General features: G+C 37.6%; 3 protein-coding genes across 4 annotated transcripts in view; all 3 read left to right on the top strand.

Annotated features, from left to right (window-relative positions):
• LOC122085918 (uncharacterized protein slr1919) overlaps nucleotides 1–5,346 on the top strand; it is a 38,707-nt gene extending 33,361 nt beyond the window's left edge. For both annotated transcript variants that reach the window (XM_042654534.1, XM_042654535.1), the window contains exons 15-17: nucleotides 2,103–2,173; nucleotides 4,192–4,339; nucleotides 4,574–5,346. In XM_042654534.1, the coding sequence (XP_042510468.1) occupies nucleotides 2,103–2,173; nucleotides 4,192–4,339; nucleotides 4,574–5,014 (660 nt within the window). In that variant the 3' untranslated portion in view covers nucleotides 5,015–5,346. The remainder of the gene's footprint in view (nucleotides 1–2,102; nucleotides 2,174–4,191; nucleotides 4,340–4,573) is intronic.
• Nucleotides 5,347–6,543: 1,197 nt separating this feature from the next.
• On the top strand, nucleotides 6,544–10,760 carry LOC122085842 (probable pyridoxal 5'-phosphate synthase subunit PDX2). The gene is made up of 7 exons (XM_042654440.1): nucleotides 6,544–6,755; nucleotides 6,879–7,006; nucleotides 7,286–7,373; nucleotides 7,466–7,539; nucleotides 7,661–7,852; nucleotides 10,200–10,297; nucleotides 10,390–10,760. The coding sequence occupies exons 1-7, from the start codon at nucleotides 6,704–6,706 to the stop codon at nucleotides 10,511–10,513; spliced, it is 756 nt and encodes a 251-aa protein (XP_042510374.1). The 5' UTR covers nucleotides 6,544–6,703; the 3' UTR covers nucleotides 10,514–10,760.
• Nucleotides 10,761–13,043: 2,283 nt separating this feature from the next.
• LOC122086102 lies at nucleotides 13,044–14,756 on the top strand. The gene is made up of 2 exons (XM_042654811.1): nucleotides 13,044–13,512; nucleotides 13,828–14,756. Exons 1-2 carry the CDS (start codon nucleotides 13,122–13,124, stop codon nucleotides 14,568–14,570), a joined length of 1,134 nt encoding a protein of 377 aa, XP_042510745.1. The 5' UTR covers nucleotides 13,044–13,121; the 3' UTR covers nucleotides 14,571–14,756.
• Nucleotides 14,757–15,515: the final 759 nt, after the last annotated feature.

Below are 15,515 nucleotides of genomic sequence, written 5' to 3'. Positions count from 1 at the left end.
AAAAAAAAAGAAGAAGAAGAAGAAGAAGAAGAAGAAAGAAAGAAAGAGGGTAATATAAGATCAAATCACAAGTGATCCAATCCCAGGTAGGATCTTTAGTAACTTTCAAGAGTTAACTTGAATCAACAAATGGAAGCAAAACAATAACTGTTTGAACACAAAATAGTAACTTTTTCCAGACCTTGAGAAGGGAAGGGTAGAATCTGTATTTTGCAAATATCTCAAGATCAAGCCATCAGAAAGGGACCAAATTTGAATCAGTCTCCAAATTAGGGTTCTTGAATGCCTGGTCACAATTTGAGTTTGATCGGATGGCTGAATTGCTTAATCCGAGAAAACGAGTGACATCCAAACCTCTAGAAGACTTGAAGAAATGCAAGGAAAAATTGAAGAACGATACTTCTTGTTGGATGAAGAAGATGATGAAAGAATAAATAATAAAAGAAGGATTGAGATGGGATGGATGCGAATTGGATGGTGGGATGGCTATCTCAGCCTGGGCCTCTCATCCACATTTATCTCAGTTGTTGAAGAAATTCTTTCTCAGAATTTTGTGACCACAAAACTTCAATTTTATTCATAAATTCGTGTTCAATTTTGTAGCCCCTTACAAACTTATATAGAAGACTCAAAACTGACTCAAACACTAAAAAGGAAAGGTCTAATACAATCCTTAACTAATTGGGAAACTTAAACTAACTAGAAAACTGAAATAACAAAGAAAATGTATTCAAAACAGGACTCTAATTAAACTAATGACTTAAATCTCATTTTCCTACTTTCTACCCATATTTTAGGCCCATTAAGGTGCCTATTACAAAGAAAACCCATGGGATCAAAGGCCCATCACATACATAACCAACCCAAGGCTTATTTTCAATAAAATAAGCCCATTAAGTGACTTATCTGCATCAGAGAGAGATCAACTTTACATCGTTTTCACCCAAATCAGTTTTGATCCATGATTTTGGGCACTATAAATCCCCAAAATTTGTTGAAGAAATGGTGAAGATTATTTATTTATTTATTAATATATATTTTTTAATTTTAATTATATTTGATGATTTCCTCCAACTTATATTGAAGAGAAAAACTACTTTCCAAGGCCTTCGAGATAGTATCAAACCATATTGGCTCTGTATCGACCTTGTATCGATCAATGCAATTTTATTTTAAATATCATATCGGTAAGTATCGTATGGATACCCACCGATACGTATCGGCCGATACGATATGATACTTAAAACCTTGCATCTGCGATAAAGAGATGGATCATAACCAAAAAAAAACCTGTGCATGCAGAACTATAATCCCACAAAAACACACAGAGCGGCTTTGAGAGGAAAGCTTAGTGCTTTCATGAAGAGGTAAGTGAACAAAATATAAACAACTCGAAGCAAAAAGAAATTAGGTGTGCAGAACTATATCACACAAAAACACACATAGCAACACAACCTGGCTTTGGTACCATGTTAGATTCCATCCCAAAAGTCTAGGCTGGTTGGAGGAAGAGACCAACAGGGATGTGTGGACACTAAAGTCCTAGTCTCTATTCTCTAATTGATGAGAGATATCAGCACTTCCCTTCATGTTTTGGTGGATCGGAAGAATGGGTACACGTTGAAGCACAAAGGCAGGATCAAACTTGCAAGAGGATTAAACCTGCTCCGATACCATGTCAATGGATTGGAACTAGTTGAACCTTTATTTTATGCAAGCTGTCCCAAAAACAAGTACAGAAATACCCTAATAATGGAGGTTATAAAAATACAGCAGCAAGTATATACAAAATACCAAATTACCTCACAAAAACAACCTTGCTGGATGATCTATTGTACTCTTTTGGAAAATTAAAATCAACCAGGCAATGTTCCAAAAGGTACATATTGTAGTTACAAACATCTTGCACCGCTGATTTTAATCCATGAGATTATTATCCGCTCTGTTCATTACCTTTCTTGGTATCTATTTTACAATTTATCATTATGATCTATCATACTGAAGTTAGAATCAATAGATTTTTTCCATTTGTAATTCTGACAAGAATCTTCAGAAATTATACTTTGTTGTCTGTCTGTTTAATCTCCTTTGAAACTAATCAGGTCATTTTCAACAAAAGGAAGGAATTCCAGTGGCAGAAGCTTGCTCTTTTCTTGAGGGTAGGCACAACTAGGTAAGCTGCTAAGAAAATAGGTAATTTCATTGCTTAATATAATTTCTGTATGGTCTTGTAACTCTCACTACTTTCCTTCCCTTTTACCAGAAAAATTTTTTCCTAATTCAGCTTCCACAGATCTGATGGTCTTGTTGATATCCCACTTGTGCGTTCTATGATGAGGACATTGCAAAACATTTTCATGCTTGATTACACTTGTTAGGACAAATTCTTAAATAATAACTAGAAAAGCGAAAAATGGAATAGGGCTGTAAATGGGTCGAATATGAAGCAGATGTCGGTGTATCCGTATTCATAACTATCCAAGTATTTGAATATCAGATATCCTATAAAATATAAAATGGAAGAAAAATACAAATTCATGCCTCTATCAGCTCAACTTATGGTACCAGTTTGTTCTTAAAATTAAACACAAACATTATCCATATAAATTAGAATTTATAATTTCTATAAATTAAACATATTGTATACATCTGAAAATTATTCCCATAAGTTGTATAGATTTTATAGTTTCTATAAATTAAACATATTCTATGCACCTGAAGTCCTATTAGTATGGGATAAAAAGTCCAATTTATTATTTTATTTTGTAGATTACAGAAGGGTAAATATGTTAGCATCACTGGCTTGATATTTATTGGATTTAAGCCATATGCATATTCTAAAAAATTGAATTGTTTATGAATTGGATCGGGTAATATCTGGTCCATTGACAGCCTATTAAAAAATAATAAAGAGGAAGTAATGTGACATTTTTCATCTTCTAAAAATGACTTTAGTAGGAGTAGCTCGCCTATTGTGGCTGTAATTTTACTCGCCTCATACCTGATATCCTATTCAACTTTCCAGAAGTCTTTTTCTTTCTTTTTAAATTCACATTGTTTCCTGTTCTATTAGCTATCGGTACATTTATTTCATTAGTTTTAATTCATGTGCTGCTGGGTCTTGAGCATGGTATGCCTTCTAATTGCTCAGATTTACCTGCATCGAGTGAGGGCATGTTGTCCTTTCAAAGTTGCCGTGCCTGATTTTGTCACTAGTGTCCACCAAAAAGGATGTTGTAACTGCTGTTGAATCAACAGTTTTGGGATCGCTAGAAATAATTGCAACCAATATAGAGAGAATTATCAAAGCTGATTTTTTGTCTTAAGAGGTCTTATATATGTGGTTTTTTGATCAAATTGTTTTCTTTTTTGAAATCGTTTACAAATTTTTGTTGATCTCCTTGAAATTGCCAGTTTTGACAATCCCCATCTGAAGGCCCCACTGTTTTAATATCTAAATTACAAGGTCTTGTGGTAAGATGAAGAGTTCTAGGTCCTTCACACTGTAAATCATTTCAGTTGCAATTAGTACTACATAAATAGGTTGGATCTAGATAGATCCGAGTCCATATCTGAATTTACACTAGTTGATCAGATGTGGCTTCAATCTTATGTGTGTGCACACCTGGCCCGATTTGAAATTGATCTTTAGTTTGGATAGATCTAGGTTGCATGGGGATAGGTGGTTCCATCCTCCTGGGTCTGTGTCCAAGCAAATCCCCAAATGCCATACCTGATCCAACCCAAAATTTTTTAAATGGCCTGAATTTAGGATCCAAACCTGGCAACACCTCTAGGGATTGTACCAGATCTCACATTTGACCTACTGCTCCGTCTTATGCTCCAGTAAGGAGATGGATCCTGCCAGCAGTCTTGACTTGTCCATCCATATATTGGGGATGACAACCTAAAAAAACTGTAAAGTTGTCCTATCATTGCTCTAAAACCAATAACAAATGCAGGCAAGTGGACTGCAGCCAGTGGAGGGGGATCTGATTTACATTATACTTTAACAAAACAACTTGAAATCCAAATATTTTGTGTCATTTGCTCTTGACAATTTAAAATGCCAAAATAGTCGCTCTGTAGATATTAATTACTGAGGGTGGTTTACTTCGGTCAGTTCCATTAGGTTCCCAAGCTTGCAACTATTTCTAAAAATTTAATTCTTCTTTTGGTATATGGATACAGGAAAGGGTTGCGCCAGTTTACAGTGCCTTCTAATGATATGTCTTTGGAGTACACTCCTGATGGGCGCATAGTTGATGTTGCAAACCTAGTTTTAAGGCTTTTAGCATCTAAGGATGGTGCTGTTCTGAGGAGACTCTTGATGACTGCGGTGAGACTCTAAATGAAATCTCTACCTTTCATTCTTTTGTATTTATAATAATAATAATAATAGATTCAAGAAAATTGTCCAATTGCTTTTAGTTAAGTGTACTTTTTTTTGGGGGGGGTGTCTTCTAATTTTCATGGGGCCCATCAGAATGAGATTTACTCATTTCTTCATAAAATTCAGTTGGTCCTTTATCAGTTGGGCATTAAAAGGCCAATATCTTCTGACACTCGACAGGATGGAGCTTCATTAGTCAGAGCAATGGTTTCAAAGGAGGCAATTTTATTCCGCCAACAAATTACTCGGGCTCTAGCTGATGTGAACTATCATTGTCTGATTAAGGTTCTTGGATGGAGTTATACAGGAGGCCGATACAATTCTGGCACTAGATATGCAAGTGGACCTTACAGCAAAGAGGTTGGTCCATCCCCTGTACTACCCAGGACAACATATGACTATGAATCTATTCTGAGGGATCGGCGGCTGAAAGTGATCCTTTACAAGATACTAGTTTCTGTAAGGAAGCATCCTGTATTGATGCTCAGATTATGCTGGAGTTCCTTGGTGATGTTTGTATCAGCATCTGCCTTGGCTTGCCATAGAATTTTCGTTTGCTGGTCAGAAACTCACTTGGGATCTATGTCATTTGCCCCAAAACGGTTCGCCATCAGCGGGTGATTTACTTTTTTTTTTTTTTTTGTTTTTTTTTTTTTTGGTAGGCTTGGAGAGCCTGCTTTGAAATGGCCTTGTGTATATGTAAGATCTTCATGGGGTTCAATTGTTGTCCTTCTGTATATAATATTTTCACTAAAATTAAGCTAGGCTAATGCGAGTCTTAAAGTGAAGGAATCGTCCGGCAAAGGGTCTATGGCCCTTTTTCACCTTTGGCTGTGGTTAGAGACTGTATATGTGACCAATCCAAAACTCTACAGTATCTGTCTGAATTTAGACCATCTGCCCACCATGAGAAGAGACTACTATGCATGTTATAATATGTTACCTTGAATTTAGTGGCCTTATCTTCATTTTTTTTTTTCCAAAACAAAGCTTAAAATTATAAATTTCATTTAAACCTTTTAGGGGGAGGGGGGAACCTTTACAAAATGCATCAAGTTATTCCATTGAAAGTTTGAAATTTACCCACCCTCTTCACCCAAAAAAAAAAAAAAAACTTTAGAAAAGGCATCAAACAATAATATTAAGTTAAAAGATGAGTTTGGAACATTGTTTGGGATTTCTTGATCACAATCTTCCTAACCATAGTGCTATTTACGTATTCCAATTGAATCTTACCCACAATCGTCACCTAAAATAAAACTCACACACTAGTCATAAATGAGATATATGAAAGATTTTGCTACCGTTTTTCCTGACAAATAAGCTTTAATCTACAATTTTTTTAATTTAATTCTTAGGCATCGTAATTATTCTTTCCAATAGGCTTAGAAATGTGAATTAAATTATATTAGTTTATTGAGAAGATCGTAGGGTTGTTCTTCATTTTTTTGTTTCAGATGATTAAAAGCAAGTGCAATATATGATAGTAAAATTAAATTATGGGTTCATTTGTCTTATCAAAAAAAAACTTTTTTTTTGGGGGGGGGGGTTATAAAATCTTATGAATTCACCATTTATGTATTTTATTGTTTTTGTTACTATTAAATATTAATAGAATAGGCAAAGCTTTAGGTCAAATTAAGGAAAAGAGTCGCCACGCCAAAGGCGCTAGAGTACTATTTCTCTCCAGCATGGTCTCATTGAGTCAAAATTATGACTTGGGCTTCACTTTCTTAGCCGCCTCAAATGACAAATATAAGATTCTTAATTTCCACTTGGGTCTCACTTTCTTTCTTAGCCATCGCCAATGATAAATATAGAATTCCTAATTTTCACTTAGGTCTCACTTTCTTAGTCGTCACAAATGAAGAATATAATTACCAAAAAAAAAAAACAAATGAAGAATATAGGATACCTAATTAATTCCTAATGGATATACCCTAAAAAGTATTTACTTGAATCTCACTTTCTTAGCCGTCATTATATAGTCCAAAGTATTTAGTGGGGTCTCTCACTTTCTTAGCCCTACAAATGAACAATAAAGGATTCCTAATTTCCTATATATAAATGGAAAATTTGTTGCTAAATTTACTTTTAACTATTATTAAGAGAAGGATCTCTCAGTGGTCCTTGTGCATTGAGGGTTAAACTAATCGTTGATTCCAGGGTTTTGTAATCTTAATCAAAGTGCGTTAGTATTTTAATTTTGTGTGTCAGGTCATCAGGCAGAGGAGCCTCGCAAAACCAACGGCCCCAAACGTTCTCTTCTCCCGCTAACGTTACCCCGGCGGGACTCGGGTTGTCGGTGACATGGCCGTCGGGGTTCTTTCTTTGCAGGGATCTTTCAACGAACACATCGCAGGTATCTCTCTCTCTCTCACCCCCTTCATGTCTATGCATGTGGTTGCAGATAGAAACAATTCTTAGTATCTGAAGGAATGTTTCATATCTTTCTTCCTCTGAGTCAGTTCCTTTTGTTATGCAGCGCTCCGAAAAATTGGAGTGAAGGGTGTGGAGATAAGGAAGCCTGAACAGCTTCAGAATATTACTGCCCTTATCATCCCTGGAGGGGAGAGTACCACCATGGCCAAGCTTGCTGAATACCATAACCTGGTTCTCTCTCTCTCTCTCTCTCTCTCTCTCTCTCTGTGTTGCATGTCACAAGCATATGACAAACCTTGATGAACTGCCGTGTAACAAAAAAAAAATGATCCAAGAGGAAGTTCGTGCGTCCATTTTGATCGAACCCTTAAAATAACGAGGAAAAGATGAACTTTTTTTTTTTCTCTTTCTTTCCAAAACTAGATAGGTGATATTATTGAATGGGTTTTGGCTTTGTTCTGTTGCTTCTATGCTAAGACAATAAAACTGCCAATCCTCTGTTTTTAATAGTTTCCTGCCCTCCGAGATTTCGTCAAAATGGGGAAGCCTGTGTGGGGGACCTGTGCGGGACTTATCTTCTTGGCAAACAAGGCAATTGGTGGGTGTTGTATAATTTGTTTATCTTTCTCCCACAATGGCAATGAAAACCTCCAAGTCGGTCTCTAACAAGACCTGAAATTTTCTTTTCAGGACAGAAGTCTGGAGGACAGGACCTCGTTGGGGGACTAGATTGCACTGTCAACCGGAATTTCTTCGGCGGTCAGGTAATACCTGTTAAGTTCTAATAGAGATTAGTTACTTGATAGGAGGGAGTCAATCGGACAAGATTTCATATATATGGTCTATTTGAACTCTTATCTTGAAAAAATTTCCATAAATTTGCAGCTTCAGAGCTTTGAGACAGAGCTTTTAGTGCCGGAGATTGCAGCAACGGAGGGTGGTCCTTCCACTTTTCGTGGAGTTTTTATCCGGGCTCCTGCAGTACTGGAAGTAGGGCCAGAAGTTCAGGTCCTGGCTTATTATTCTGTTCCATCCAATAATTCAGCAGAGTCAAAATCCAACTCTGAAAATCAGCTGGTTAGCCATTATCTGTTCCATTTACTTCCCTGGCCAATTCGTAGCATTTTATATTTCGTGAAAATTTAAAATATAGTTTTGTTCACCATATTAAACATGAGATTACATTTGCTGATCTAATATTCATCCTCTGGAATGAATATTATTGGAATGATTTTGGGCTTCAACCTTGTGTTACTGTTGTTAATGATTTTGCATTTACATAGTATCATTGAGTTTGTCATATTGTAAACACATGTGAAGAGATAAACTGTAATATATGGGTATAGGTTTGTTTATATAATACTTTGTGTTATGAGGTAAGGTGATGATAGAAACATTCAAGTCCATGTCCACCCTAATTGCGTATGTTCTTAGCTTGGATCCATATAGTTATCATTGACCTGACACCCTGGAATAAACTGGTCCTAGCCATACTGGTCCAGCTGAAATGTGTAAAATGTTTGCGAAAAGCTTGAGATGTGTGACATATTAACTTGTTGAGTACGGATTCACAATTCTGCTTGGGCTGCACTAAAATGTTTCAGATGTAAGTCCTACATTTGCCCGTCAAGCAGCTTATGCTCATTTGGCCCTTTAAATTGATAGATCCTCTCTGGAGTTGTGGAAGATATCTTCCATATGACCTGATACGATTATCCTAGTCTATAGCTAAGTGGCACAGTGTGGGAGGCTGTTAAAGTCGTTGGCCTCCCTCTGACTGATTAGGGAAGTCCCAGATACAGTTTTGGGCAGGCCAGTTTGGTGAATTCTCATGATCAATGCTGCAATGTATACATGCCTAGTACTCATCCAATTCAGGAATGGTATTTTTCTATAGGACTGTAATGTAAACCATTTTTTGAGGAAATATTAAAGGCTCAGCAACCCGCTTACTATTTTACATTCAAATTTGTGCTTTATGTGTAATTTTTTGACCAATACATCGTGCAATACTTAACATTGTTAATCTTGCTAGAATTTTTATTGTTGTTGAGCAAGGAGTTTTTTTTTTTTTTGGGGGGGGGGTGTGTGGGGTGGAGAAGAAACTTAAATTTGGTAATTCCAAAGAGAGTAAAGTATCTCCGGTGGTAATTTCTGGTTTCTCCTCTCTGTGAAAAGGAGAATGATTTTATGTATATGATCAGCTTTCATCCGCTAGGTTGTGTACTAGTAAAGTGGTCATGTGTAGCCTTCTCGTGGGCTTTTGTTTTCTTATTAACCATTGAGTTTTTCTCCATTGATAGAAGAAGGGAAGGATCTGCTTCTTCTGAGATCTATTCCTATTTAGATGACAATGTGCTGGGAAAAGAAAATACTATGTTTTAACCTTAGTAGTAAAACTCACCATGGGGCATCCAACAGATGTGCTTATTGTGTAGGTTTTGAAATATGATTTTTTGTCGACAGTTCATTGGAAGATTAAAGAAATGGAAGAATTTATGTCTCACAAGATGATGTAGTTTTTGTCCTCTGTTCTAAATGATTGATAGGTGTATTTTAGAAATTGAAATAACTTGTTTTGACCATTTTGGTCAAATTAATTTCAGGAAAAAATTTCTCTTGAAAGAAATCATTGACGGCCAGCATCCCCATTTCTTACTACAGTTTATTACTTATAGGCCCAGAAGTATGAGAATTTTATTTTCTGATGGGTTATAGTATCAAAACCAAAAGAAATACAGCTATATTTTTGGAGATATATTGACTTATTACATTAAGTACATAACAAGTGAGGAGTATCCGAGGTTATTGACAAGAACAAAGCTTTAAGCTCCATCAAGTGTTATTCTTATTCTGCAATGATTGTAGTATGTTAAAAGACGTGAATTTATGATTGGATTGAGAAAATGGATGAAGAGACTGGCAAGATGATGAGGACACTGGTTAGAATTCATAAATGAAGAAAAGTACTGATGTTGCTTCTCCTTTTCTGGATAATGTATACCCTTCGGTATCTTAGCAAATTAAAGCGGTCTTCTCGAGATTCTCTGGTTAAAGAATTATTTAGATTGATTGTGTGATGTATAAGTGGAACCAAGTAAATAGGAGCTTAGAGAATAGTGACCCTAGACTAGAAGGACAGGTTGGTTATCCTTTTCTTGTTCGTGCCCCTAAGCATGCGAACAAGTTTCCTGTTACAGTGAACTGTTTGTTACCACATTCTTGTGTATGTTCCTATAAGTTTCTTAAAACTTAATTTCCTTACTGTCAAACACTGAATTAAATTCTTAATCCTAAACTCTGAATAGTTCTGCGAGTGCTCCCTCTTGTATTTCCTAATTATTGCTAGTGAAATTGGCCTCTATAAGTTAGAGGGCATCCTGGCTTGGATGACATTCAAACATTTTTGTGAACTATCTTTCAGGAAACACCTGTGTCAAAAGAGAGAGTGATTGTAGCTATTAAGCAAGGGAACTTGCTTGGCACAGCTTTCCATCCTGAATTGACTGCTGACACTCGATGGTATTATTTTGCATACCACATTCTTTTATTGTCCTTAGTATTAAATACTGCCTTGCATATCTCCCCTAAATTATGAACATTTGTTTCCCCAGGCACAGTTATTTCTTGAAGATGGCAGGTGTGGTTACTGAGCAAAGTAGCAACTCTATAATCAAAGAAGAATATTTCAGTGACAATCGACAACAAAAGAACGATCTCCCTATATTTCAATGGTAATAGTATCTGATGGAGATGTTTGTCCAGTTTTAGGTTTTTAGTTGGTGTTACCTTTGAAGGTGATTGATTTGTATTAGGGCCTATTGCATGTAAAGGGGAAAAGTCTGAAAAAAACCCCCTTCCTTTTGGGGCGGTTGAATCTGTTTTTAAATTTATTGAATGAATACAAAACTCTCCTCTGTAGTTCCTTGATGCAAATATTAAGCAACTAAAAAAAAAAAAAAGATGCTACCCTACTTCTGTTGAATTTTCTGATAGAAGTTTGGTGCTGCAGAAGCTATAGTTTTGAAAACCTTACTCTATGTTGAACTTCCAGTTTTCTTGGTTTACACACTGATTCTCACTGAGGCTTTATTTGGCTGTTTTCGCGGGAATATTGAAGGAAAAGCTGTTCTTAAAAAGTTTGAATGTGCATTTGGTTGCCTTATGGAGAAAGAGAACTCTCATACGGATTTTGTGAAGGTCTCAGAAAAATTGGGAGTCAGGTGAAAGAAAGTTTTTTCCACTGCAACCATCTAACTTCCTTCATGTTTCACTGGCCACATTTCCTAATTATGCAACCAAATACAGCCTCAGCTGAGAACCTTTAACAGAAAACTGGGAACCCAACAGGTGGCTTTGTTACAGTGAAACCCAATTGGTTTAGTGAGGGTTATCTAATTTCTAGAACAGGTTAATTGCTAAAGTTGGAGGTATTAGGAGCCTGGAAGTCCTTTCAGTTGTTGTAATGGACCAAACGGGTTCATATACTCCCTTCCAATCAATCAAGCTCAGTTGCTTGGGGTTGTTAGTCCTTACAGGGTGTGCAGATCAGCCAGCCCTAAAATGTTAGTGATAATGCTCCACTTAACCTATTTATGTGCCGAATATGAGTTCAATCTACCTTTATTCAAAATAAAGCAAAAAAAGAAAAAACACACACACACATACAAACACAAAAATTTCTGAACAATTCTACGACAAAAAATACATGAGAAAATGTGCAATACAAGATGGGGCTATACTTTTGTTTTATTTTAGAGCCAACTTTAACACAAGACCTAACTAAAGAAAAACACTCCACTCCCCATTTGGTTTGGGTTTAGGGGTTTTTTTTTTGGTCATAACCCGACTCGATACAAGCTATAACAAGTTCCATGTAGTTAAATGTGTAGGCGTGCGAAGGACGAGCATGTGTGGGTGCCTCAATGATCATTCCAAGAGAAATGTATCACATATTTCAACACTATTATCAATGTAATAAAAATTACTATTTACTTAATTTTATAATCAAAGAAATGGATAAGATATTCTTTTATCGTCGGATAGCTAAACGAATCGGATAATAATTGATTGAAAACTAGGATTATCATATTCGTATCCACTTAGTTTTTAGGCTGATTCGGATAATTTCTAAATAGGAGTTTTTCGAATACAAATACGAATACGGATCAAATATATATTTTCGACTATCCATTTACATCCTTGAAGAGAATTGCTTAGCAGTTTCATGGAGTTCAGTAAAAGCTTTGTTGAATAATGTCTAGTTTCCTAATCTCAAGATAGAAATTAGAATAACTCGAGGCTTTAGATGTTTAAAAGCATTTTAATATTTTAGAGGCATGGATTCACATTAAGGCTGCTTTAAGTGCTGCTTTGGAGAAACGAAAGCGCGTGTAGCTTAGCTGCTAATCAGAAAGCATCACTTTACAAATATCTCAAAAATCCATGATTGCAGGGCTCGCAAGCTCCACCCATGGGACCATGTGACTATCTCCTCGTTACTAAGCAGATGAGTTGTGGTTACTTCAAATTCAATATAAATCTAGAGAGAGAGAGAGAGAGATAGAGAGAGAGGCTGACCTACAAGTAAGTCATACCCTACCCAGATCATCTTGTTCTCATCAAGTTAACTGGCCTTTCATATTTTACAGGATTCATGAAGAGCTATCAAACAAGCAAAGCACCTTTACCAAGATCATCTTTTCTCTCATGACCATTAATTTCCTTAAAAAACGTCTTGAACAACCCACCACAACCATTGTTTTCTTCGCTAACAGACCTTCTCGTCTAACTGGATTCATGGAGATTGAGCCAATAAACAAAGAAATCAACCTTAGCCCTATTCTAATCGAGTTCAACCGACTTTTTTTTTTCATCTAAATGGATTCCTGGAAAGCTAACAAGCAAAGCAAGCAACCTTACCAGATCATCTTATACTGTTATAGACATTAATTTCTTTAACTTTTACCCAAAAAAGAAAAAAAAATTCTTTAACAAAAGTCTTAAACCACCCACCACAGCCAATCACCCATTGTTTTTCAAGTTTTTAAATTTTGAGTCTTAAACTACCCAACGCACATATACATATTAGGCATTTGAGATTCTACACTCCCTAATATCAGTCAACTACTCAACCCAATCTAGGAGAAAGTTTATAAGAGAATAGAATGTAGAAGAAGGAAATGAACGTGGATTAGGCCGAAATCCATGTCTCTTAATGGTTCCCTCTCTACTATTCTCCTATATAAAGACCCTTTCAGCTCTCCTATCTTCACCACCCTAACCTTTCCATCTTATCTATCAACAAAGGGAAGGGAAAAACAGGGGAGAGATACAGAGGCAAAAGATGGGAAGGAGATATTCATTTCTACTTGTGTGTCTACTTATTTTGTTGATCTCAACGGAGACCACCTTTGCCGATAGCAAGGGCAAAGGTAGCAGCAGCAAGAGCAATGACAACAGCAAAGATAAGAGTGATGGCAAAGGTAACAGCACTAGCAGTGGTGAAAATGATGGCAACAGCAGTGGGAAATCGAATAAGAATGACACATCCACAGATTATACGGTGTTGTCGGACGGCGAGAATGGGCAGGAAAGAGTTCTTTGCAATGCGGCCGGAAAGTGCTATCAAAAGACCCTGGAATGTCCCTCTCAGTGCAAAGTGAGAAAGCCCAAGAAGAACAAGAAGGAAAAGGGATGCTACATTGACTGCAAGAAGTGTGAGACCACTTGCAAGTGTAAGATTCACTCCCCTGTTTCTACTACTTACTACTACTAATCCCTTTTTAGTTGTTAGGATGATCTATATTCTTTTGATGGCATAACCCCAAGGGGGTGGCAGAGTTGGACCTTGGCCATAAAAAGCGTATGATTCTAATTCCACTCTTCTTACCTCCCTGGGACCACTTACATAGTATCACTCGATCCAAACGTAAGACTAGTAAGGTGGGAGGCCTCCATATCTGTCTTGAGCAGAAAAACTTATTCTTTGATGGAATTTTTTTTCTTAGATACTAAAACAAAAACAAAAAAAAATGCATATTTATTGACAGATAGGAAGCCCAAATGCGATGGATATGGATCCATCTGCTACGACCCGAGGTTTGTTGGAGGCGACGGCGTGATGTTCTACTTCCATGGTGCCACTGGTGGCGACTTCGCCCTAGTCTCAGACAATGATCTTCAGATCAATGCCCACTTCATCGGATCCCGGCCCGCTGGCAGGACCCGAGACTTCACCTGGGTCCAAGCCCTCTCGGTCATGTTCGATTCCCACACACTCGTCATCACTGCCAAGCGTGTCACCCACTGGGACAACAACATCGACGCCCTTATCGTTCACTGGGACGGCGAGACGGTCCAGATACCCACTGACGAAGAGGCCGAGTGGCGGAGCAGTGGTGGCGACAGGGAGGTTGTCATTGAAAGAACTGATGACACCAACAGTGTGAGGGTGACGGTTGCCGGGTTGGTGGAAATGGATGTGAAGGTCACGCCCATTGGAGCGAAGGAGAACCGGGTTCACAACTACCAGTTGCCTCCGAATGACGCCTTCGCCCACTTGGAAACCCAGTTCAGGTTCAAGAGCCTGTCTGAGTCTGTGGAGGGAGTATTGGGTCAGACTTACAGGCCAGACTATGTCTCCCCGGTTAAGATTGGAGTTCCCATGCCAATGATGGGAGGAGAAGACAAGTACCGGACTCCCTCCCTCCTTTCACCTCTCTGCAAGCTTTGCAAGTTCAAGGGACTTTCCTCCTCACCAAGCAATGCCATCCAGGAAGTGGCTCAGTACTGATGGAAACAACAGTTACAAACTTCCATGGTTTTTATTCTTAACTAGATACACAGTTTCTGATTAATAAGTCAATAAGGGCTGTCAAAAGTCGCCCACTGAATCGTTTTCTGGTGTTGCTCAAACACATTTGTTGTATTTCATATTCAGTGTCTAATAAATTCTAATGATGCAAAATTCTTTTTCCAAGATGAAGTGCTGCCTAGCAGTCATGCCAGATATTCAAATCGATGAGTTTCCACCTGGTTGAGCCAATTGGAACATCCAAAATTATGGGACAGTTTGGAAACCATCATGATTACTTGACAAGGTTTAAGCAGAATCAGCAACAAGATCAGCCTCAGGCAATTCTGATTCTGATCCAGCTGGGAATGTCTAGAATAGGCAGCCAGAATCGGCCTGAACACTGGAAAACCTTCTTAGATCAGTCGATTCAATTGACAAGAATCGGGATCAGGCTTGGCTGATTCTGCTTCAATTGATCCGATTCCAATTACTGATCATTAGTGTTGCAATTTGTTCATTAACTGTTCTTTAAACACAAATACAAATCTTGATTCTTCTCTTCCTGGAAGCCTGGGACATACACATTCAGGCTATTCATGCAACCCAGCAAACAAGCTTCAGCTCCGTGCCTGGGCATGTTGAGAGGCAGTTTAATGAATGACCCTATAATTGATTATTGAAAGATGCCCAAGTTGGGAGCAATACAATGAACAAACCCTTCAACAGTCATACTTTGAAGGATTCCCGTTGAAAGCAAAGAAGATACCACCACCAGTTTTCTCTTTCTTGGGTTGAGAGTTCCTCTACATTCATTATCAGTGAAGGAATTTATTCTATTGTACACTTCCTGGGGCCTATGCTTTGCTTACACCCCAAACCCAGAACAATGCTTCATGAACAAGTGGCTTCCACTGCAAGGCTCTTTGTCACTCCTATACATGG

This window comes from Macadamia integrifolia, chromosome 8 (genome assembly GCF_013358625.1).
Source record: "Macadamia integrifolia cultivar HAES 741 chromosome 8, SCU_Mint_v3, whole genome shotgun sequence".
Lineage (NCBI taxonomy): Eukaryota > Viridiplantae > Streptophyta > Magnoliopsida > Proteales > Proteaceae > Macadamia > Macadamia integrifolia.
The sequence above is the reverse complement of the archived record's forward strand: the minus strand, read 5'-3'. Positions and strand labels throughout refer to the sequence as shown.

What these genes read in the sequence shown, in the direction of transcription:
- LOC122085842 (XM_042654440.1), top strand. Translation starts at nt 6,704, where the DNA reads ATGGCCGTCGGGGTTCTTTCTTTGCAGGGATCTTTCAACGAACACATC. An exon ending in CCAACTCTGAAAATCAGCTG is followed by an intron (nt 7,853 to 10,199) that starts GTTAGCCATTAT and finishes ACTATCTTTCAG; the next exon opens with GAAACACCTGTGTCAAAAGA. An exon ending in TTGACTGCTGACACTCGATG is followed by an intron (nt 10,298 to 10,389) that starts GTATTATTTTGC and finishes TTGTTTCCCCAG; the next exon opens with GCACAGTTATTTCTTGAAGA.
- LOC122086102 (XM_042654811.1), top strand. Translation starts at nt 13,122, where the DNA reads ATGGGAAGGAGATATTCATTTCTACTTGTGTGTCTACTTATTTTGTTG. An exon ending in GTGTGAGACCACTTGCAAGT is followed by an intron (nt 13,513 to 13,827) that starts GTAAGATTCACT and finishes ATTTATTGACAG; the next exon opens with ATAGGAAGCCCAAATGCGAT.